This window comes from Myotis nattereri (genome assembly GCF_964212035.1).
Source record: "Myotis nattereri genome assembly, chromosome: X".
NCBI lineage: Eukaryota > Metazoa > Chordata > Mammalia > Chiroptera > Vespertilionidae > Myotis > Myotis nattereri.
The window spans coordinates 97,070,382-97,093,986 of NC_138078.1; the positions used below are offsets into that span (position 1 = coordinate 97,070,382).

A 23,605-nucleotide genomic window follows, 5' to 3' on the forward strand; every position below is an offset into this window, starting at 1 on the left:
TGCGGGGGAAAGGAAGACCTACTCTTGCATGAATTTTGTGCATTGGGCCTCTAGTATTTAATATTCATTGTGGCTGTTATCATTATTATAATTATTCCTTTTTCCCACTTCATCATGGGTTATTCAGAGCAGAGGCTTTGGAAGGTAGGCCTGGGTTGGAATCCTTCTTGGGTAGTTTACCATACACATGACCTTGGGTAAGTTACCCAATCTTTCTGAGCCTCATTTTTGGGGGAATAGAATAATAGCACCCAACTCACAGGGCTGAAGTGAAGATAAAATTATATATTGTATTAGTTGTTATTATATATAATTGTTATTAGTTATTTTTGTCCCACTGCTTTCAGGTGTTTTCTGTGCACATGGCCAGATTTGACTTCCTAAAACACAGCTTCCATCCTGCTCACACACCTGCATCGGCAAACTATGACTGGCTAAATAAGACAGGCATTCACAATTTTCCCCATATTTTTTACCTCCAATTCTACCTGGCTCTCTCTCTCTCACTTCCAGCAGGCTTGTCACTACACTGGCCTGCACACGATCATCTCCACCCCCTGTCCTGGTCTAGAATGCCTTCTCTCTCATAATTCAAATTCTACCTCTCTTTCCAAGGTCCTCCTTAAACCCACATTTACTCCAGGAAGCCTCCAAGATGTGCTAATATCTGCATTCTTCTAGGGCTCTTTCTTTTTTAAAAAAATATATTTTTATTGATTTTAGAGAAGAAGGAAGAGGAATAGAGAGATAGAAACATCTTTTAAAAAAATATATATATTTTTTGATTTCAGAGAGGAAAGGAGAGAGAGAGGTAGAAATATCAGTGATGATCGGCTGCCTCCTGGGGATCAAGCCCACAACCCGCCAGCATGTGCCCTGACCAGGAATCAGACTGTGACCTCCTGGTACATAGGTCAACACTCAACCACTGAGGCACACTGTTGGCTGGGCTTCCAGGGCCCTTTCATCAGTTCCCTTTTCAGATGTAAATCAAGCCTCTCTATTGAAGTGAATAGGAAGGGACTATGGCTTTATCATTCCTCTTTCCCATCAGCACCTGACATAGTAGGTGGTCATTCCATGTAAATAGAATGCCATTTGACACAAGGTAGTTGGTTCAAGAAGACTAACAAGATTCAGGTTGGCAGAGCCTTAGGACTTTAGGGTAGGGTGGCAAAAGTTCATAGGCCAGTGTGGAATTCTCTATTAGTGTTTTGGACTTGCAGGATAGAGCATCCAAGATCCTAGGATGGGGGAGTTTTGGAGAGTGGTTTTTGATTTAGCTGGGATATCTCAGGAACAAGGCAAGTCAGAAGTAGGAAGGGGACAGAAATCTAGAAATTCTCTTCTCCTCTCTATTCCGAGCTGCGTCCTCTATTGACAGGACATTTCTAAACATAATTAAATTTTCATTTTCACCTTTCCATATCCCTCCCGTTTCAGCCTCAGCCTAGACCAGCAGCCCTAAAAGTGTGGTCCAAAGACCACTGGGAACCTTTAAGAGTCATGCACTAGCCATTCAAAAATAGTTCAGTCAAAACTACTTTTATGATAATGCTAAGGCATTATATGCCATTTTCACTGTGTTGGCTCTTGCACTGATGAAACAAAAGCAATAATGGGCAAAAGTGCTGGCAACTTAGCATGGATCAAGGCAGCATGCCAAATTATAGTCATGTTTTTTTTCTTTTCCTATTTTAAAATATATTTTTATTTATTTCAGGGAGGAAGGGAGAGGGACAGAGAGATAGAAACATCAATGATGAGAGAGAATCATTGATTGACTGCCTCCTGCATGCCCCACACTGGGGACTGAGCCATCAACCTGGGCATGTGTCCTGATGGGAAGGAATCAAACCCTACCTCCTGGTTCATAGGTCAATGCTCAACCACTGAGCTACACCAGTTGGGCTCATGTTATTTCTTCATGGGCAATGTATTCCCAGTAGAAGAAATGTCAGATTTATTTAAGAATGTCCTGATGAAACAGTAAAGATTATTAATTTATTTAAAATCAACCCTTTGGCCCTAGCTGGTTTGGCTCAGTGGATAGAGCATCAGTTTGTGGACTGAAGGGTCCTGGGTTTGATTCCAGTCAAGGGCACATGCCCAGGTTGCAGGCTCAATCCCCAGTAGGCAGCCAATCAATGATTCTCTCTCATCATTGATGTTTCTATCTCTCTCTCCCTCTCCCTTCCTCTCTGCAATCAATACAAATATTTTTAAAAGCTCTAACTGGTTTGGCTCAGTGGATAGAGCATCGGCCTGCAGACTCAAGGGTCACAGGTTCGATTCCAGTCAAGGGCATGTACCTTGGTTGCGGGCACATACCCAGTGGGGAGTGTGCAGTAGGCAGCTGATTGATGTTTCTCTCTCATTGATGTTTCTAACTCTCTATCCCTATCCCTTCCTCTCTGTAAAAAATCAATAAAATATACAAAAAAATGTTTAAAAAATAAGAAATAAGTAAAATCAAGCCTTTGAATACAGGTCTTTTAATAGTCTGTGTGATAAAATAAGAAGGATTGATAAAGCACTTCTACTGCATACTGAATTAAGATTTTTTGTCATGAGGATAAGTACTTGTGCAATTGAATTGCAAGCTAAACTGGCCATTGTTTTATAGAACACTTTGTTTTTAATTGAAAGAACAAATAACAGACAAACTATTGTTATTCAAACTTGAGTATTTGGTTAGCATTTTATTGAAAGTGAATAAAGTGATCCTGTTATCTCAAGGAAAATGACTGATAGTATTGGTTGTCAATGATAAAATTTAAAATTTCAAGGAAGAATATAGAAAACCTGCATCAGCCACTGTGAGCTTGAGAGTTTCTCAACACCCTAAATACATTTCTGATAATAATAGTAATGATATTATTAGTGAATGTGGTTTTTTATATTGCATAATCATGAGATGAGTCAACAATTGGAAGATCTTTATAACTGGTTATGCCGATATTTTCCAAATGACTAATGCATGATGTTACAAAATCATACATGGATAATAGATCCATTCAAAGTGCAATACAGACCAATGGATTTCAATGTCACAGAGTACAAAAGGTTCATTGATATGGTTTCAGATTCAACATTGCAAATAAACATTAAAAAACTACCACTTCTGGAGCTTAGGTGTGGTACCGAAGAAGAATATCTACAATGTATTAGTTTTCTATTGCTGCCATAAAAAATTACCACAAACTTAACAACTTTAACACAACACTCCTTTATTATTTCACAGTTCTGTAGGTCAGAAGTCCAGGTGAGTTAACTTGAGTTCTTTGCTTAGGGCTTCAAAAGGCTGAAGTCACATTTTTGGCTGGATTGGGCTTTTATCTGGAGACTCTGGGGGGAAAGTCTGCTTCCAAGCTCACTCAGAATGTTAAAAGAAACCCAGACCTTCAACTTGTATGTCTGAAGTCCCCATTGCCTTGCTGGTTGCCATCCAAAGGCCATTCTCTGCTCCTAGAGGCTGCCTGCCTACATTCTTTCTCATGTAGTCCCTCCCATTTTTGAACCCTCAATGGCAAGTCAAGTACTTCTCACACTTTGAATCTCTCTGACTTCCTTTTCTGTCACTGGACAAAGCACTCTGCTTTGAGAGGACTCACATAATTAGATTAGACCCACCTAGATCATTTCTCTTTTCCAAGTAACTAGCATAATCATGGGAATGATAAACATCATAAGCACAACTCTCAAAGGAGAGAGAATTTACATACAGGTCATGGTTTTTTGTGAGTCATTTTTAGAATTCTGCCTTAAAAAAGCTATTAAAGCCCTTGCTGGTTTGGCTCAGTGTATAAACCGTCGGCCTGCAGATGCAAGGGTCCTGGGTTCAATTCCAGGAAAGGTCACATGCCTGGGTTGCAGGTTCAATCCCCAGTAGGGGGTGTGCAGGAGGCAGCCAATCAATGATTCTCTCTCATCAATGACGTTTCTATCTCTCTCCCTCTCCCTTCCTCTCTGAAATCAATTAAATAACTATTAAATAACTCCCTTCTTTAACTACACTTCTTTGTGAGGCTGAATTATTTTCATATATTTTAACGAAAATAATGTATTGCAACAGATTGAATGCAAGAGCAGATATCAGCCAGATATTAAAGAGATTTGCAAAAATGTGATACAATGCTACTTTTCTTGCTATTTTTTTGTTTTGGAAATCATTATTTTTTTTCATAAATACACTAATTATTTTAACATACAATGGCTTTTTCATTGTGATTTTAAATTTTAAAATTGCTTTAAAATTTATCAGTTTTTATTTCTAATATATTAAATATCAATCGATATAACCCATAAAAATTAAATCTCTTTGGAATATTCAATTACTTTACTTTTGTAAAATTTCTTTATTGATTAATTTATTACATACGTGTCCTTATCCCCACATTACCCCCCAACTCATGCCCTCATCCCCCGGTTGTTTGTGTCCATTGGTTAGGCCTATATGCTTGCATATAAGTCCTTCAGCTGATCTCTTCCCCTTACCCCCACCCTCCCCTACCTTCCCTCTGAGGTTTGACGGTCTGATCAATGTTTCTCTGTCTCTGGATCTGTTTTTGTTCATCAGATTATGTTGTTCATTATATTCCACAAATGAGTGAGATCATGTGATATTTATCTTTCTCTGACTGGCTTATTTCACTTAGCATAATGCTCTCCAGTTCCATCCATGCTGTTGCAAATGGTAAGAATTCCTTCTTTTTCACTGCAGCATAGTATTCCATTGTGATGTACCACAGTTTTTAATCCACTCATCTACTGATGAGCACTTAGGCTGTTTCCAAATCTTAGCTATGGTGAATTGTGTTGCTATGAACATAGGGGTGAATATATCCTTTCTAATTGGTGTTTCTAGTTTCTTGGGATATATTCCTAGAAATGGGATCACTGGGTCAAATGGCAGTTCCATTTTTAGTTTTTTGAGGAAACGCCATACTGTTCTCCACAGTGGCTACACCAGTCTGCATTCCCACCAGCAGTGCACGAGGGTTCCTTTTTCTCCACATCCTCACCAGCACTTGTCATTTGTTGATTTGTTGATGATAGACATTCTGACAGGTGTGAGATGGTACCGCATTATCATTTTGATTTGCATCTCTCAGATAATTACTTTAATTTTTAACTAATACTTTTTATTTATTTAAGTGTACATACATGTCATTTTAATATTCTGTGTAACAAAATGTGGAAGGGCACATAAAATTCATTCTTTTAGGTTTATAGTTCCATGAATTTGGAGAAATATATAGAGTTATACAACAACTGTTACAGTTCCAACAATCAGAATAATTCCCTGTGCCACACCACTGTACTTAACCCCTTCCCCCACCCGCAAACCCTGGCTACCACTATATTGTTTCCCATCTCTATAGTTTTGACATTTCAAGGATATCACATAAATGGAATCATACAGTAATTAGCCTTTTGAATCTGGCTCCACTCAGCATAATACATTTGAGCTTCATCCATGTAGTTGTCTATATAGTACATTCCTTTTTATTGCTGCATAGTATTACATTATACAGATGTGCCACAGTTTGTTTATCCATCCACTAGTTGAAGGACATTGGACTGTTTCCTAAATAATTTTTTCTCAGTAGATTACCCTTTTTATTCATTGAATACAAAATGAAAATGAGCAAACAAAGGAAAAAAATAAGCCCAAATGTTCTGCCATAGAAATATTTTGTTACCTGCAGGAAATTTTCACTGCTCTCTAGAATCTCAAACTTTTTTTAAAAATTATTTATTTATTTAATTTTTGTTAATCCTCACCTGAGGATATTTTTCCATCTATTTTTATTTTTAATATGTTTTTATTACTTTCTGAGAGGAAGGGAGAGGGAGAGAGAGAAACATCAATGGTGAAAGAGAATCATTGGTCAGCTGCCTCCTGTACACCTCCTACTGGGGATTGAGCCTGCTACCCAGGCATGTGCCCTGGCCAGGAATCAAACCAAGACCTGGTTTATGGGTCAGTGCTCAACCACTAAGCAACACCAGCTGGGCTTTTCATTGATTTTTAGAGAGAGTAGAAGGCAGGCGGAGAGACACACAGAGAGAAACATCAATGTGAGAAAGACACATCGATTAGTGGCCTCCATATGCCAGCCTACAACCAAGGTACGTGCTCTTGACTGGAATTGAACCCGGGACCCTTAAGTTCACAGACTGATTGCTCTATATACTGAGCAAAACCAGCTAGGGCTAGAATATCAATCTTTTTACATTTGTACTTCTAAAAGAATTTTATCGCTAGTTGGAAGGCCACAACTTTAAAAAAAATCTACAGATAAGAAATGCTACCATATTCTTGAGAACCTCTACTGTGAGCAAGTCACTTTGCCACCCATGCATATACTGCCTAGGGTGCCTTGTTTCTTTGTTAATTAAACAGAATGTGGCCAGAACTGTGCAATGTGTGTGCTGGCCTAAGTGCACCTATTTGTACACATGATCATCAACTAATTCAATCTTCTCACAGGGAGTGACAGAATCCCAAGGGTCTGAATCCTAACAAGGTCACTTCTTAGCTGGACAAACTTGGACAAGTTACTTAACTTTTCCCTGTCTATTTCCTCACATCTAAATATTGTTTAAAGTGTAAAGTGGCCCTAAGACTACAAATTTTGAGAGATGATGGTAATGGAGGTATCATTTTTATATGAGAAATCATTACATGGATGAAAGAGCTATATTTTGGAGGTAGAATTGAAAGGATTTACACATCAGATGAGATGGGGTGTGGAGGGTAAGAGAAAGAAAAAATGAAATTAAGTCTAACTCGGAGGTTTCTGGCTTTAACAACTGGTTTTGGCAAATGGAAGATTGGTTTTAGTTCCAAGGTAACCAAGGACATAATTTTGGACATGTTGATTTTGAGATGTTTTTGATCTATCCAAATGGAGATGTCGGTATTATAGGGGCCTGAATTTCAAAGAAGTCTGGGCTGAAAATGATGATTTTGAAGTCATTAGAGTGTACAGGGTAGTTGAAACTATGAGAGATACATGAGACTTCCAAGAGTGGGAATGCAGAGTGAGAAAGGAAGAAGACCTAGGTCTGACTCCTGAGAACCACCTGTATTTAAGGATTTGGCAGAGGAGGAGGAGTCAATGAAGAATTAGCCGGAAAGACAGGAGAAACATGACAAGAGATTATATAACAGGAGCCAAGAGAAGAAAGCATTTCAAATAGGGCAAAGTTATCAAAGATATTGAATGCTGCAATAGAGGTCAAGGAAGTTAAGGACTGAAAAGTGGCCATTGGATTTGGTGACATAGAGTCATTTTTAACCTTGATGAAAACTTCTGGGTTTTTGTGCAATAGCGGGATGGGATGTCACTAATCCTCTCTCTGCCTTAGAGCCTAACTCCTTTCCTCATAGCCCTCTCACTCCTGCCCCATTTGCCCCTAGAATCTTTTATTTTTCCTTCTAGACTCCTCTTTTCATAGCACCATTTACTCCTGCTCTCTTAAGACCTTGCTCTATAGTTTTCTCTTTGATGTTCTTCTTTAAAGACCCCTTTCCTACCTCTTTTGCTCTTTTCCTTAACCCACCTCTATCCAGACCCTCATTTTCCTTCTTTATTCTCTCACTGCTCACTACTCTTCTTAACTAAATACTGCTTTTCTTCTCTTCTTTCAGAACCCTCTCCATTCCCCCTAGTCTCTCTGGATCTCAGCAAGGGTCCCAGAAGATTACTAAGGAGCCTCCCAGGTTGAACACTGAGGAATCAGTCTTTGGCATGATTCCACCAGGATCTGGCAGTGCCGACCCATAGGAAACACAGCTTTAGAACCTAGTCCTTGAATGAATGCCAGTCTGGTAACCACATCCTGCCAACACAGTACCCTCATCCGCCTTGGCACCTGCCATTAAGATTTTGCCCTTTCCTATTCTCTTTATATTTATTTATTTTTATTATTATCATTTTTTGCCTTTTCCTATTCTCTTTTTATTTATTTATTTTTATTATTATCATTTTTTGCCTTTTCCTATTCTCAATTGCACAGTCACAATAAGGCACCCCTTTTACATATTCTGTCTTGTACTCAACCAGCATTCCTTATTTGTCAAAATGCTTTCATGTTCATTAGCCCAGCCTTGGGAAGTCAGCTGGGTGAAGCCTAGAGAAAGAAGATATGAAGACTTGTCTCTGGTGACACAATCTGATTAGAGGATTAACCTACTATCATTCTTCCTTGCTTTCATGCCTCCAAAATTCCAGGCCTAAGCTCAGGCATGGATTACCCTTGAGCTTGTCCCAGCCTGCCAAGGAGTAGCACCTACTGCCAGGGGTCAGTACCTCATTTGCACTTGCAAGATAGTTATGGGCCACTTTGAGAAAGACAATGATTTCTGATTTGCTTCACTAAATTCTCTCTAGACAATATATCTGACTGATTGCTTTGATATTACTTAAAAAAATGGGGTAGAGAATAATGATGAAGAGTCAAGCTCCAGAATTGGCCAAGTTTGGTACCCAGGCCTTACTCTTCAGTGGTTCAGTGAGACAATATATAGAAAACCCTCAGCACAGTGCTTAACACCTAGAAAGAGTCAAATAAATAGTGGCCACTAGTCTTATCTTTTTTGCATAGGAATCCTTAGGAGGGAGTTAGTGTGATACACTGGAAAGTTCACTGAACCAGATATCTAGAGACTTAGATTGTAGGTCCAGCTATTACTGCTCAACTAGAGATGCTGGGTAATGCATTCATTTCTGGCCAGGCACCCAAGCGGGACCCCCACCCTGATCCAGATCACCCTTCAGGGCAAACCAGCTGGCCCCCACCCGTGCACCAGGCCTCTATCCTATATAGTAAAAGGGTAATATGCAAACTGACCCTAACAGCAGAAGGACTGGGAATGACTGGTCACTATGACACACACTTGCTGGGAGCCGGTCCATCCTTGCTGTTTCAAGGGACCTGGCTTATATGGCATACTGTTCTTAATATTTTTGCTCACCTTCTTGGCACTATGTGTTTTAACCAAGGTCACCTCTCTAAGAAAGGTTGTTTCCCCAGGTAGGGATTTTCCCCTGAAGTTAGGGAGGGAATAAAACCCCTTAACTAAGTGCCAGACGGGTAATTAATCACTTTAACTATGAACAATCATGCTTAAGCTACATAATCTTTACTCCCTGGAATGGAGATAAGAAACGCCCTAACCTTTGGAATAGAGATTGACAGGATTGGAATCAACTGGTATAAATACAGATGTAACAAGACAACAGGACACAGAACCTAGACAGAACATGGACACAGAACCTAGAGACAGAAGAACTTCACTGGAGAGAACATGGCAAAAGATCCTGGACAGAAACTGGAGACAGAACCTAGAGACAGAACCTAGCGAGAGAACATGGCCTCAGAACCTAGAGACAGAACCTGGCTACAGAACCTGGATAGAACATGGCAAGAGAACCTGACTAGAACCTGGTGACAGAACCTGGCTGGAGAACCTGGAGAACCTGGCTGGAGAACCTAGCAAGAGAACATGGACACAGAACCTGCCTGGAGATCCTAACCAGAACTTGGCTGGAGATCCTGGCTAGGCTGCTGATCAACTGAACGCTGTCTCAGTGTCATTCCTTCTTCACCGACTCCGTCCACACATTTGGGGACCCCTGGACCTGCTGGGGTTGGATCCCAGCACACACTGACCACCAGAGGGCAGACGCTCAATGCAGGAGCTGCCCTCTGGTGGTCAGGGCGCTCTCACATGGGAGGAGCTCTGCTCAGCCAGAAGCCAGGCTGATGGCTGCCAGTACAGCGGTGGTAGTGGGAGCCTCTCCTACCTCCTCAGCAGTGCTAAGGATGTCCAACTGCAGTTTAGGCCTGCTCCCCACTGGCAAGTGGACATCCCCCGAGGGCTGCCAGGCTGCCAGAAGGATGTCTGATTGCCATCTTAGGCCCAATCCCCCAGGGAGCGGGCCGAAGCCAGCAGGTGGTCATTCCCTGAGGGGTCCCAGACTGCAAGAGGGCACAGGCTGGGCTGAGGGACCTCCCCTCCCCCCCACCGAGTGCACAAATTTTTGTGCACTGGGCCTCTAGTCTATATAATAAAAGCCTAAGAGACCATTATGGCAGAATGACTGGAACAACCAGGCGCAGTGATGGGCACTGACCACCAGGGGCCAGATACTCAATGCAGAAGCTTCCCCCTGGTGGTCAGTGCACTCCCACAGGGGGAGCGCCACTCAGCCAGAAGCCGGGCTCACAGCTGGCAAGCTCAGTGGTGGTGGCAGGAGCCTTTCCTGCTTCTGCAGCAGCACTAAGAAGCAGCGAGCCAAGCAGTAAGGAGCGAGCAGGCAGGTGGGCGGTAAGGAGCAAGGGGTCCTCGACTGCAAGAGGGCGCAGGCTGGGCTAAGGACCCCCCCCACCATGCATGAATTTTGTGCACTGGGCCTCTAGTATCCTATATAATAAAAGGCTAAAATGCAAATAGACTGAACAGCAGAACAACTGAACAACCCATTGCTATGATGTGCGCTGACCACCAGGGGGCACGTGCAGAACATGGCGGGCCATAGGCAGCAGGTGGCAGAGAGCAGAACATGGCAGGCATCAGCTGCAGTGGTGGGATGGTGGAGCAGGTGAGTGGGGGCGCCAGACCAAGGCGAAATGCTGGGGTCCAGCCCCAGCAGGTCCAGGGGTCCCCAAAGGTGTGAACGGAGTCCACGAAGAAGGAATGACACCGAGACAGCGTTCAGTTGATCAGCAACCTAACCAGGATCTCTAGCCAAGTTCTGGTCAGGATCTCCAGCGAAGTTCTGGTTAGGATCTCCAGGCAGGTTCTGTGTCCATGTTCTCTTGCTAGGTTCTCCAGCCAGGTTCTCCAGGTTCTCCAGCCAGGTTCTGTACCCATGTTCCCTCGCTAGGTTCTCCAGCCAGGTTCTGTCCAGGATCTCCAGCCAGGTTCAGTCACCAGGTTCTAGTCAGGTTCTCTTGCCAATTTCTGTAGTCAGGTTCAGTCCAGGATCTTTTGCCATGTTCTCTCGCTAGGTTCTGTCTCTAGGTTCTGAGGCCAGTTTCTGTCCAGGATCTTTTGCCATGTTCTCTCGCTAGGTTCTGTCTCTAGGTTCTGTCTCCAGTTTCTGTCCAGGATCTTTTGCCATGTTCTCTCCAGTGAAGTTCTTCTGTCTCTAGGTTCTGTGTCTAGGTTCTGTGTCCTGTTGTCTTGTTACATCTGTATTTATACCAGTTGATTCCAATCCTGTCAATCTCTATTCCAAAGGTTAGGGCGTTTCTTATCTCCATTCCAGGGAGTAAAGATTATGTAGCTTAAGCATGATTGTTCATAGTTAAAGTGATTAATTACCCGTCTGGCACTTAGTTAAGGGGTTTTATTCCCTCCCTAACTTCAGGGGAAAATCCCTACCTGGGGAAACAACCTTTCTTAGAGAGGTGACCTTGGTTAAAACACATAGTGCCAAGAAGGTGAGCAAAAATATTAAGAACAGTATGCCATATAAGCCAGGTCCCTTGAAACAGCAAGGATGGACCGGCTCCCGGCAGCGAGGCACCAGTTGCTGTCATCAGGATGAGCCTCTGGTGGTTACTGAAAATTCTTAGCTCCCACATGTCGCAGTCCTGCCCAGCACTCGCACCTGCTGCCGGTGCTGGCCCTGCTCACACCTGTTGCTAGCTCCAGAGCTGCTGCTTGCACCCGCTGCCGGTGCCGGTCCCAATCGCTCAGTGCCATCAGTGGGTATGAGGAGTGGCTGCTGGCTCTGATTGCCCCTGAGGGCTCCACCACCTCCCCCTACTCCTGAGGGGTGATTGGAGCAGCAGCTGCTGCTCGCACCTGCTGCTGGCGCTGGCCCAAATTGCTCTGCACTGTCAGTGTGTGAGAGCGGCAGCAGTGGGAGTAGGGCTGCCGGCAGATGGGACAGGGTGCTGTGGTGGGAGGGGCTGGGCTGGGGCGTAGAGCAGTGATGGCTAACCTATGACACGCATGTCAGAGGTGACACGCGAACTCATTTTTTTGGTTGATTTTTCTTTGTTAAATGGCATTTAAATATATAAAATAAATATCAAACATATAAATCTTTGTTTTACTATGGTTGAAAATATCAAAAAATTTCTATATGTGACATGGCACCAGAGTTAAGTTAGGGTTTTGTTTTTTTTTAAATATATTTTATTGATTTTTTTTTACAGAGAGGAAGGGAGAGAGATAGAGAGTTAGAAACATCAATGAGAGAGAAACATCGACCAGCTGCCTCCTGCACATCCCCCACTGGGGATTATGCCCGCAACCCAGGTACATGCCCCCGACCGGAATCGAACCCGGGACCTTTCAGTCCGCAGGCTGACGCTCTATCCACTGAGCCAAACCGGTCTCGGCATGTTAGGGTTTTTCAAAATGCTGACACGCCGAGCTCAAAAGGTCCGCCATCACTGGCGTAGAGGATGGGCTGAGACCTGACCCTGTGCCCACCGTAGCCTCTCGGTCCACAGTTCCTTTCAAGGTGCACGAATTCATGCACTGGGTCCCTAGTATCTATATAATTGAATGCAATGCAGCCATAAGAGAGTGATCCAGATCTATTTTTTTAAAATATATATATATATATATTTTAAATATATTTTATTGATTTTCCACAGAGAGGAAGGGAGAGAGAGAGAGAGTTAGAAACATCGATGAGAGAGAAACATCGATCAGCTGCCTCCTGCACATCTCCCGCTGGGGATGTGCCCACAACCCAGGTACATGCCCTTGACCAGAATCGAACCTGGGACCTTTCAGTCTGCAGGCCGACGCTCCATCCACCGAGCCAAACCGGTTTCGGCTTAAAAATACATTTTTATTGATTTTAGAGAGAGGAAGAGAGGGAGAGGGAGAGAGAAACATCAATGAGAGAGAAACATTGATCACTGCCTCCTGCACACTCCCCACTGGGGATTGAGCCAGCAACCTAGGCATGTGCCCTGACCAAGAATCAAACCATGACCTCCTCCTGGTTCATGGGCCAATGCTCAATCACTGAGCAACACCGTCCAGGCCAGATTTATTTTTCAATTGACTAAGAAATAGGATCATGTCAATGTCATATCATTACATTATTTAGAAATGATAGGTTACAAAATTACAGGGTATAATGTGATGCAATTTTGTAAAAAAAATATTTTTACTCATGTCTTTTACAGTACATCAAAATGTTAACAATGATGAACATTATACCTATTGCTGGTGATATTATAAAAACCTCCATTTTCTTCTTAATGCTTTATTTTCTGAATTCCTTGCAATAGCATCTACTATTTGTTTGATCAGAAAACAAACAAACAAACAAATCCAGAAAAAAAGTGGTTTTTTTTCTCATTTGGAGAAGAAACCCAATCTCTGTACTCCACTCCACAGACCTTGTGGGAGACTGAAGTGATATAGAGTATGGTAGTCTTGTGTGTGGTATAAAGGGGAGGCCCATGGTTATCATAGCCACCTCCTTCCCACCTTGTAAGGATCTGTCCTTTGAACCTACCTGCAGTATTCATGTTTGCCCTTCTACGTTGGGGTCAACCTTAAGAATGGAGTAGGGATGGGGGCTTGCAGGAGAACAAATTGCATGGAAGAGTTTGTGAGGCTATAGACAGCACAGGGTTGCTTGGGCACTAGCCTACCAGGCTGTGTCATGAGGCTTACTTCCTGCTGGGCTGTAAGGCCCCTAGCCAGGAACACCTAATGGGCATAAGAGAACACTCTCCTTTCCCTACTCCCAAAGCTGAAATGTTCTGAATTCCTCCTTGGGTCAAACTGCTCTCCCCCAAAGCCTCTCCTGGGCTCACGGAGGTCACCACACAAAAGCTCAGCTGGAGTTTTTGACAGGAAAAACCCAAAGTCACCAAACTTCTTTTTAAGCACCTCAATCTTCCACAGCCTCCAGGGGTTTAATTCTGATCTGAAATAAGTCTCTGACCCAATGCTAAGATTTGCAAATGGATTTTGCAAAGCTGCTGCTAACAATTAGAAATCCTTTATCACCCCAGCCTGGGGCCCCTTGTACCTTGCTCTCCTCCCTCAGGATCCCTTCAGGATCTTCTCCAGGGTCATACATCTCCTCCAAGGCTCTGCAAAAGAAATACTTCGTAAGTGTCTCAATTTCAATTTATTTGCTGCCTTTTAAGCTCACTTAGGTGGTCTCTTCCTTCCTAGTTACTCTCAATTTGGCTCATAGTGCTGTCTGGCTGGGCCACCTTGGGTTTCTGAGGGAAGGGCAAGGGAGAGAAAATTCCATAGTACATGGTTTAGCAGTGTTTGTTCCTCAAGGGTACCACAAAGTTACCTATCTTTGAACCTACAGGGCTACAGGAAGCACTCTGAAAATCAATAAGTTCTGAATAGGGCTTTTGAGAACAAAAGGACTGAGAGAGAAGGATGGAAGGAAAGAAGCTACAGTTTACACCTCTATCTAACAATCAGGTTGGTTAAGGAAGATTGGACAGGGTGCTCCCTCACAGCCAGGACCAGTGCCTTCCTCAGCATGAAAGTTCAGGGAGTCAGCAGAAAGTAGAATTTGAGTGAAGTAATAAGGCCTCCCCTTCAAGTCCTTAAATAACTTTCCCCCACTGGTCTGCAAGTCTTTAATTAGAAATTCCTTTTTTGAAGGAAATCTAGACATTTGGGACGGCACGGATGGACCTTGGGGCATTATGCCAACTAAAATAAGCCAGACAGAGACAAACACTGTATGATTTCACTTATATGTAAAATCTAAAAATAAAATCTGAGATCATAGATACAGAGAATGAATTGGTGGTTGACAGAGGCAGGGGTGGGTGAAATGGGTGAAGATGGTCAAAAGGTACAAAATTCCAGTTAAAAGATAAATCCTGTGGATGTAATACAGCGATGGTGATTATAGTTGAAAATACCGTATTGTATATTTGAAAGTTGCCAAGATAGTGGATCTTAAAAGTTCACATCACAAGAAAAAAGAAAAAAAATGTAACTATGTGATGGATAACTAAATTTACTGTGGTATTCATTTTGCAATATATACACATATTAAATAATTATGTTGTTCACTTAAAACTAATACAATGTAATATGTCAATTATATCTCAACAAAAACAAAAGAAGTTCCTTCTTTGGACGGAGACATTATTCTCTTCAAGTATTCTCTTTGAAAATGCAGTTTCAAACAAAACATTAACAGCATTTTAGTTGCAGACATTGTAGGTGATATCCGTTCTCTAAATTCTGCCTTTCTGCATTTTCTAGCTTTCTAAAATGAGAGTGCTTACTTTGATGATTAGGAAAAAAATAAACTTATTTTTAACTTATTTAGAAAATCTCTCAATCCAGTTGTAGTTCTCTGAACTGTCATCAATCAATTGATACAGAAGGAAAGGTGAACTGCTCCAAGCACAAACTTTCCAGAAAGTAGGGCTTCAAAGAAATGGCTTTGCCACTTACTAGGGCAGCTGAGGGTGAGATACAGAGAGGACAGCAAGTGTCTCAGATTCCTCTGAGATCAAGGGATGGAGAAACCCACTTGTCCTGTTCCACTCAATCTTTTGAGGGTGCTCCCAAAGAAGGGGTACTATTCACAAAATTCTCAAGTAAGATATGCAGGGACTAGGGGAGCAAGTACCCAGGAAAGAAGTGGTTAATTGAGAAAATGCTGTCAATCTTGATACCCCTAATCCTCTCCTGCACTTCCAATCCCTCCCCTAAGGAAGATTAAGGTAAGGATCCTAAATGAAGCCTTCTTGCCCAGCCCTTGGGCCATGGAATATGTTGGTTCCATGCCCAGAGAACAAATTCAGCTGGCAAGGTCTAGAGTTCTCTGTTACTCTGTAATAGCCAGGGCTTGACTTCTAGGAGGATTCCTCAGAGAGAGGAGTTCCTTTTATAGCTGCCTGCTTCTAATAACAGCTGTTCAGTCTTCTATATTTGTCAAAGTGGCTTTCTGTCCCCATTACCTTACTTGAAACTCAAATTCTTGGACATGAGCAAACTAGGGCCTGAAGAAGTTAGGGGACTTCCTGAACAGGTTCCAGGAAGAACCAAGACACATACATTTTGGTGTGACTTTGACACTACCCTTTAGGTCATCAATATGCTTAGAATACAATTAACTATTTGTTGAGGGCCTACTATCTGCCATGACCACACTTAGAGGCAGTTGTCATTCCCATTTTACATATGAGGAAACTAAAGTGTAAAGAATTGAAGTGACTCTCCCAAGGCCACACAGCTAGAGTGTGCAGAGGCAAGACCAAATCCTTGTCTGACTCCAAAGCCCAGGCTCTTTTCCTGAAACACCATACCACCTATCTTGAAAACAATTAGCCTCAGCTTTTTTCTTTTGATAAGAAAAGGCTAAAGCCAGTCCATACTAATAAGAATTTCCAAGGTCTTTTGATTCTCAGGCCAGGACTCTTTCTCTAAACCCTCTACTGCTCATCACACAAACAAAACCAGAATCTAGTCTGGGCCACCGCCCAATCACTTGCTATTTTGTCCACCACTGACTTCCTGATCATCGCTGAAAGCTGACCCACATTGGAACATTTTTTCCATTTGCATAAGCTTCAACAACTCGTTCTTCCTCCTGCCTAGCTTTGCTAAGTCAGACTTCCTAGAGATTTCAAATCTCAGTGATGTTTTTGCTTGTTTGTTTGTTTGTTTTTACTCTGCCTCTCCCTCCCCCGTTCTACTTACTCTTACTGAGTCAAGATTGGGTCTGAGGAGAGGATATCTTCTTGGGTACACTGTGGAATTCCATGGGAAACTCAAGCTGGACACTTCGGTCAGCATTCCAGAAAGGCTAAAGCAGGAACTGGGAGGCAGGAGGTCATTCCCAACCAAAATTTAAGGTAGTTCATCAACATTCAGTGAAATCCCAGATAAAGATGGGAAGTACAAAGGAAAAGTATTTAACACAGACTGGATAGAAAGAGGGGTTCAAGGAAGGTTTCAAGGAGAGGATGAATCCTGAAGGATGGCTAGCAATTAGTCAGGCAAATGGTGGATGGTAAAATAACATGCTTAAGGGTTTGGAGACAGAGAAAAAGGCAAATTCAGAGAAGTGCATGTGTTCAGGTATGGCTGGAGTGTGTGTGTGTGTGTGTGTGTGTGTGTGTGTGTGTGTGTGGTTTGAAGCTGGGAAGAAAAGCAGGAGTCAGACAACTGAGGACTTGCCTGGCATCTTGGGCTAGATTTTGAACTTCATCCTGAAAACAAATAAGAGATCCTGAGGTTTTATTAAGCATAGTAAAGAGGTGGGGTGGCACTTATGATTTCATTTCCATTTTATAAAGAACTGACCAGCCAGTTTGGCACATTGGTTAGAGTTTTGACCCTCAGAACAAAGGATCAAGGGTTCGATTCCCAGTCAAGGGCATGTACCTCCGTTGCAGGTACAATCCAGCCCCAGTCAGGGCATGAGCAAGAGGCAACAAATTGATGTGTCTTTCTCATTTGGATGTTTTTCTCTCTCTTTCCTCTCCCCTCTCTCTAAAAATCAATGGAAAAAATATCCTTACTCCTTGAGTGAGGATTTAAATTAAATAAATAAATAATTTAAAAAGACACCATTTTAGAAAGATCCTTGACTACTGGATGGATCGTTGATTACAAGAGCAGGGCAGAAGTGGAATTAAAGAGACCAATTTGAGGTGCCTATGAGATTACCAAATAGACAAGAGATAATAGTTGCATCATTTAAACTAAAGTTTAGGCAATGGAGGTGGGAAAAATGGATTTATTCAGGATATATTTTGACAGTAGATCTGATAGGACTTCATAAATGACTATATGTAAAAAAAGAGGTGAGGAATCAATGTTGAGTTTGAGGTGCCATTAAAACATTCAGATGAGGTCATTCAAAATGCAGATGAATACACAAATCTTGAGTTCAGGAGAGAGATCTGTGCTAGAGGTCTAGACTTAGAAGTCATTAGCATAGAGACAGAGTGGATGAGATCACCTATGGAAAATATGGAAAGGGGCATGGGTGGAGGTGGGAGAAGGCATAGAGGGGATAAATGGTGCTGGAAAAAAATAAAAATAAATAAAAACAAAAAAGTAAATTTTGAAAATCAGTCAATCCATGAACAATTCCCCCTTCAAAAGGAGGCCCAATAAAAACATGGACTATTGTGAATGGAAAAATATACAAAATAAAAAGTCTAGATTAAACCCTCAGTGGAATAATCAGATTTATAGAGGGGGCAGAAGAACTTTTAATAGAGACATAGGAGAATCATTTCGAGGGACAGGGAAAACTGGAGTGGTGTTATAAAAAACAAGGGAGAAGACAGTTCTATGAAGGAGAGGGACAAGGTGAAATGACAGGGATATGAAAATTGGATTTTGGGATAAGGAAATCATTGGTAATCTTAGTGAAAATATTTTCAGTAGAGGGTTAATGGCAGAAGCAAGGCTGCAGAGGGTTGAGCAGTGAGTGGAAAAGGGAAGAAGTAGAGACATCAATATTAAATGGCTTGTTTAAGAATTTTGGCTGCAAAGAGAATGCTGCGGATAGGGTAATAGCTGGAAAAAGGAGAGGGAGGGTGGCTCAAAAAGAGTGATAAGTATTTGAAGTGGTCCCCTGGAGATGCTCACTAGGGAAATGTAGAAGAACTTCCAAGCAGCACTGAAGGCCCAGTGGGATGCAGTCAGGATCAGGAATTGTGCCCCATTTAGCAATAAGAAAGCCAATGCCTGGAAATGACTTGCACAGGGTCACAGCTGGAAAGTGACAGAGCTGAGATCCAAGCTAGATTTCCCTTCCTACCTCCTATCAAATGTTTATTGGCCCCTGCTCTCCACTGCTTTGCATCAACATTGGCATTGTCATATCCATCTTGGAGGAAGGAATACTATTGACTATCAACCATATGCCCAATACAGCAGAGGCACAACAGAAGTTTAATATATGATTTCCTCCCTCAAATTGTTCAGAGGTTGGTTGAGGAGATAAGATATTCAATAAATGCGTATACATATAAAATGGTGAAACTTTGTTTTTCTCTGTCTCTTTTTTTCTCTATCTCTCTCTTTGTCACCACTCTGGGTGTTCAAATGCACTGTGTAAGGCACTAGAGATACAGAAATGAATAAGATACGGTCCTTGACTTTAAATGGTTTACAGACTAGTGGGGAAGAATAAGGATTTCTATAGTTTCCTCGTCTGTACAACGGGGATTTGGGTACCACAAAGCATTATTGTGGTATTAAATGAGTTAACATTTGTGAAGTGCTTATAATGGTCACATAGGAAACACTATATAAGTGTTACTGTTCTTATTATTCTTACTATGGTGGAGGTAAGTAAACACAAGATATTGTAAGAACATAGAGGAGGGGCACTTGAACCCGGCTAAAGTAAGAGATATCTGAGCTGAGTCCTAAAGCATAAGAAGGCACTGAACAGAGGGAGAAGAATGCCAGGCATTCTGCATAGAAGGAACAGCCAATGCTCAGGTTTGTAAGCAAAAGATAACATGATCTGATTAAGGAACTGAAAGTACTTTAGTTTAGTCAAAGCATAAAGTATGAGGAGGGAAACGACAAGAGATGAAGCTTGAGAGGTCATAGGATACAAACAAGTTTGGACTTTATTCTTTAGCTGGTGGGAGCCACTGGAATGTTTTATGTAGAGTAGTGACTTGATCAGATTAATATGTTGAAAGCTCACCTTAGCAACAGCATGGAGAATGAATTGGAGGAGGCAAGATTAGAAGTAAGACCAGTTAGGAAGTCATTATTATAGTCCAGAGGAAAAACGATGAAGCAGCTCTGAACTAGGGAAGTAGCAGTGGGGATGGAGAGATGGGAACTATGGATTTGAGGTATAGTCATGAGGTAGAATTGGTGAGACAGTAACCATGGAGAATGAGGGATAAGTGTAAGAGAGGTATCAAGAATCACTCCCAGGATTTTGATCTGATAGAGATTTCACTGTGTCATTCAGGAACCCAGGGAAGACCTGCTTGTGGAGGGGTGCGATGGGAGAAGTGACTACCATATTTTTCCATGTATAAGACGCTATTTTTTTCTAAAATAGTTAGACTGAAAATCGAGGGGCATCTTATACACGGAAGTCAGCGGAGGAGGGGGCCATGTGGGTGCGTAACTGCCCATACCTTGTCAAACAGGTTTCCTCCAATCATGAGCCTTATTGTTACTGATGTCAGCTGATGCCATAATTGTAGGTGGAGGTGGAGAGTATGCAGATGCAACAGGGACCAGAGCATTCTGGGCCCACAAAGATGTCAAAAAATAAAAATATATATATAAATACTAATAAGCGATTGTCTTACTCTGCAAAATTCAAACTGTAATCAGCTATGCAAAAGAGCATGGAAACAGAGCTGCAGAGAGACAACTTGGACCTCCTCCCACTGAGTGCATGATCAGCCAGTGGGGAAAACAGGGAGAACAACTCCTTAAGATGCCAAAAAAGAAGACCTTAAGAGGAAAACCAGCAAAATGTTTAAAATATTGATTTCTTAATTTTGGGTTGGAAAAGTGAGAGGCGTCTTATACATGGGGGCATCTTATACACAGAAAAGTACGATATTTCTCACTTAAGCACATTGAATTTGAGGTGCCTATGAGATTTTCAAGTAATTTTAAATAGGTAATTGCTTTGGCAGTCTTGAAGCTCAGGAGAAAGGTTTATGCTGGAAATACAGATCTGGGAATGCCAGTGGATGGGTGTGAGATTAATTCATGAAAGTGCATAGGTGTACTCAGGGATAGAGTGTTAATTGAGAAAAAGGATGGACTTTTGAGGAAAACTCACATTTAAGAGTTGGGTAAGGTAAGAGAAATTTTGAGGAATGCTAAAATGAAATAGCCGGATTATACTGGGTTGGAAAGTTTATGGGTTGGAGGATCTTGTAGAAGATGGGAGGAAGGATGTGCCCTTTACCCTTAGTGTCTTGAACCTTGGCAAGATTAGGGGCTCCTTCAACACTGCAAAATCCTGGACAGCTCTGAGATTCCAAAGGATTGGCTTATATGTTTTCCCCTTACAAAGTTCTCTGTTTGGCTTCCCTTTCCTCTGTTCACCCTAACAGAGAGCCCAAGGAATTTCAGGGCTCCATCCAGGCCCTGGAACAACCTTTGCTCCAGAGTCCTCCCACATCATCTGAGAGGTCTAGGGCTGATGTGGCCATCTATTAGGAAAGCAGATGGAAATGTCTGGGTGTATTATATATGCAGGCCTTAGGCTATCCTGTGGAGGGGGATTTGGGCAGGTCCTAGAGAACCTGAACTCTCAAAGTATAGACAAAAGACTTTGTTGCCTGCCCCAACCTGCCCTGGAGTAGATTTTCACCATGGGCAGGATGACCCAGAGCTATACCACTGCTTTTTAGGCCCTTGAAGATTCAAGAGGCCTCTAATAACTTGGAGTCCAAGGCTATATCTTAGGACCTGTTATTCTTGGTCCAGTCTCCTGGAGTTTGGCCTCAGTCTGCAATTGAGGGGCCCTGTGTCACTGTTGCTGGGCAATGTGTTAAACAGAAGGCCTTGGAGACAGAACCACGCCAGCCAGCAGCCTAACGTGGAGTTAACACAGCCACAACTGCCACTGCCATCATCACCTTCTCGAAAGTGGCCATCTGTCTGGCCCCTAATTCTGTCTGGCTGCCAACCTAAGGCATGTGCCTACGCAGGAGGTGATGACATTTTGGCTCCACTTTCAGTTTTTTTTTCCTTTCTCGTGTGTTATTTCTAAAGATAACAAAGTTCAAAAGGCACCCGGTATTTTCTGGTTTCTCATAAGCTTCTGGTCAATATTTAATCTGGTTTATGGATTTTTTTTTAGGTCTTCTAGCTGCCTTCTTGAGCCTGATTGTGGTCACCCACAGACACTTGTAAGGAGAAGAGAAGTCAGCATAGCAGAGACTCTCTGAAATTAGGAAGTAGAGGCTGGGATCCAAGGAGCAAGAGCTGCAGCCAGAACACAAGAAGGCAAGCCCTGAAGACACTTCTATTGAGAGGTCTGCCATGGCCTCTCTTGGCATCCAACTTATAGGCTATATCCTGGGCCTTCTGGGACTGTTAGGCACCCTGGTGGCCATGCTGCTCCCCAGCTGGCGAACAAGTTCTTATGTCGGTGCAAGCATTGTGACGGCAGTCGGCTTCTCCAAGGGCCTCTGGATGGAGTGTGCCACACACAGCACAGGCATCACCCAGTGTGACATCTACAGCACTCTTCTAGGCCTGCCCCCTGACATCCAGGCTGCCCAGGCCATGATGGTGACGTCCAGTGCAATCTCCTCGTTGGCCTGCATTATCTCTGTGGTGGGCATGAGATGCACAGTCTTCTGCCAGGATTCCCGAGCCAAGGACAGAGTGGCGATAGTGGGTGGAGTCTTCTTCATCCTTGGAGGCCTCCTGAGCTTCATCCCTGTTTCTTGGAATCTTCATGGGATCTTGCGGGACTTCTACTCCCCACTGGTGCCTGACAGCATGAAATTTGAAATCGGAGAGGCCCTTTACTTGGGAATTATTTCCTCCCTGTTCTCCCTGGTAGCTGGAGTCATCCTCTCCTTTTCCTGCTCACCCCAGGGAAATCGCCCCAACTACTATGATGCCTACCGGGCCCAGCCCCTCACCACTAGGAGCTCTCCAACATCTGGTCAACCACCCAAAGTCAAGAATGAGTTTAACTCCTACAGCCTGACAGGGTATGTGTGAAGAACCAGGGGCTAGAGCTGGGGGTGGTGGTGGCTGGGTCTGTAAAAAACAGTGGACAGCCCCCCCACAGGGCCACAGGTGATAGACATTGCTGCTGGATCATGTCAGAAGGTGGTGCTGAGGATAGACTGACTTTGGCCATGGGACCAAGAGAATGCAAAATGAATGCTGGTGTGACAGTGTCCAGGTTGAACTGTCAATATGCTTACCAAGCCAGTCTTTCAGTTTCCTTCATCTTAGTTCCCAACCCTACACCCTGAATCCCCCAACTCTCAACTCCAAATCCACCCCCTACTCTAGGCCAGACTCCACAGATCCAATTGGCCTTTTGGTTTACCTGGCAATCCATTCATAAACCCACTGATCACATCCCACGGACTGACCCTCTAGCTGAGGTTGGCTCTCAGCTCATTGCTGGGGGTTGAGGAAAGAAAGAGTGATGGCTTTTATGAAGATGGTTCAAATCCTCCTCCTCAAGCTTCCCTCCAAATAAACTGACTGTCCACTAATGGGTCCTGGAGAGTCCATCCCACTCTTGTTATGACTCTACAGAGTTCAGACTGATTTGTGCATGAACAGAAATAGAGCCATCACACTGTACAGAGGGAACAGAGAACAACTGGATGCAGGATGACAGGGAAGGAAGGTAGCTGAGGACCCAAAAGACCAGAGCTACTGCCCAGAGAAATTCCAGAATTCCCTCACACTTGTGGGTTAGGGATTTAGCCCACAGCTAGAGGAAAACAAGGAAAGAAGATATGACATAAAACTCCACTCCAGGCAGCAGCAGACTCTTACTCCATTGAGGAACTGCCTCAGAAGCTGTAGCTCCAACTTTCACTGAAGTTTCTGCCTCCCTCTGAGGCACCTGACCTGGTCTCCTGCTAAATAACAAGGCTAAGGGCCCCACACAATGGT

At 42.9% G+C, this 23,605-nt stretch overlaps 1 protein-coding gene across 1 annotated transcript; it reads left to right on the forward strand.

Annotated features, from left to right (window-relative positions):
- Positions 1-21,994: 21,994 nt before the first annotated feature.
- CLDN2 (claudin 2) lies at positions 21,995-22,687 on the forward strand (the record flags this gene model as incomplete). Its single annotated transcript, XM_081081515.1, has 1 exon — positions 21,995-22,687. One exon carries the CDS (start codon positions 21,995-21,997, stop codon positions 22,685-22,687), a length of 693 nt encoding a protein of 230 aa, XP_080937641.1.
- Positions 22,688-23,605: the final 918 nt, after the last annotated feature.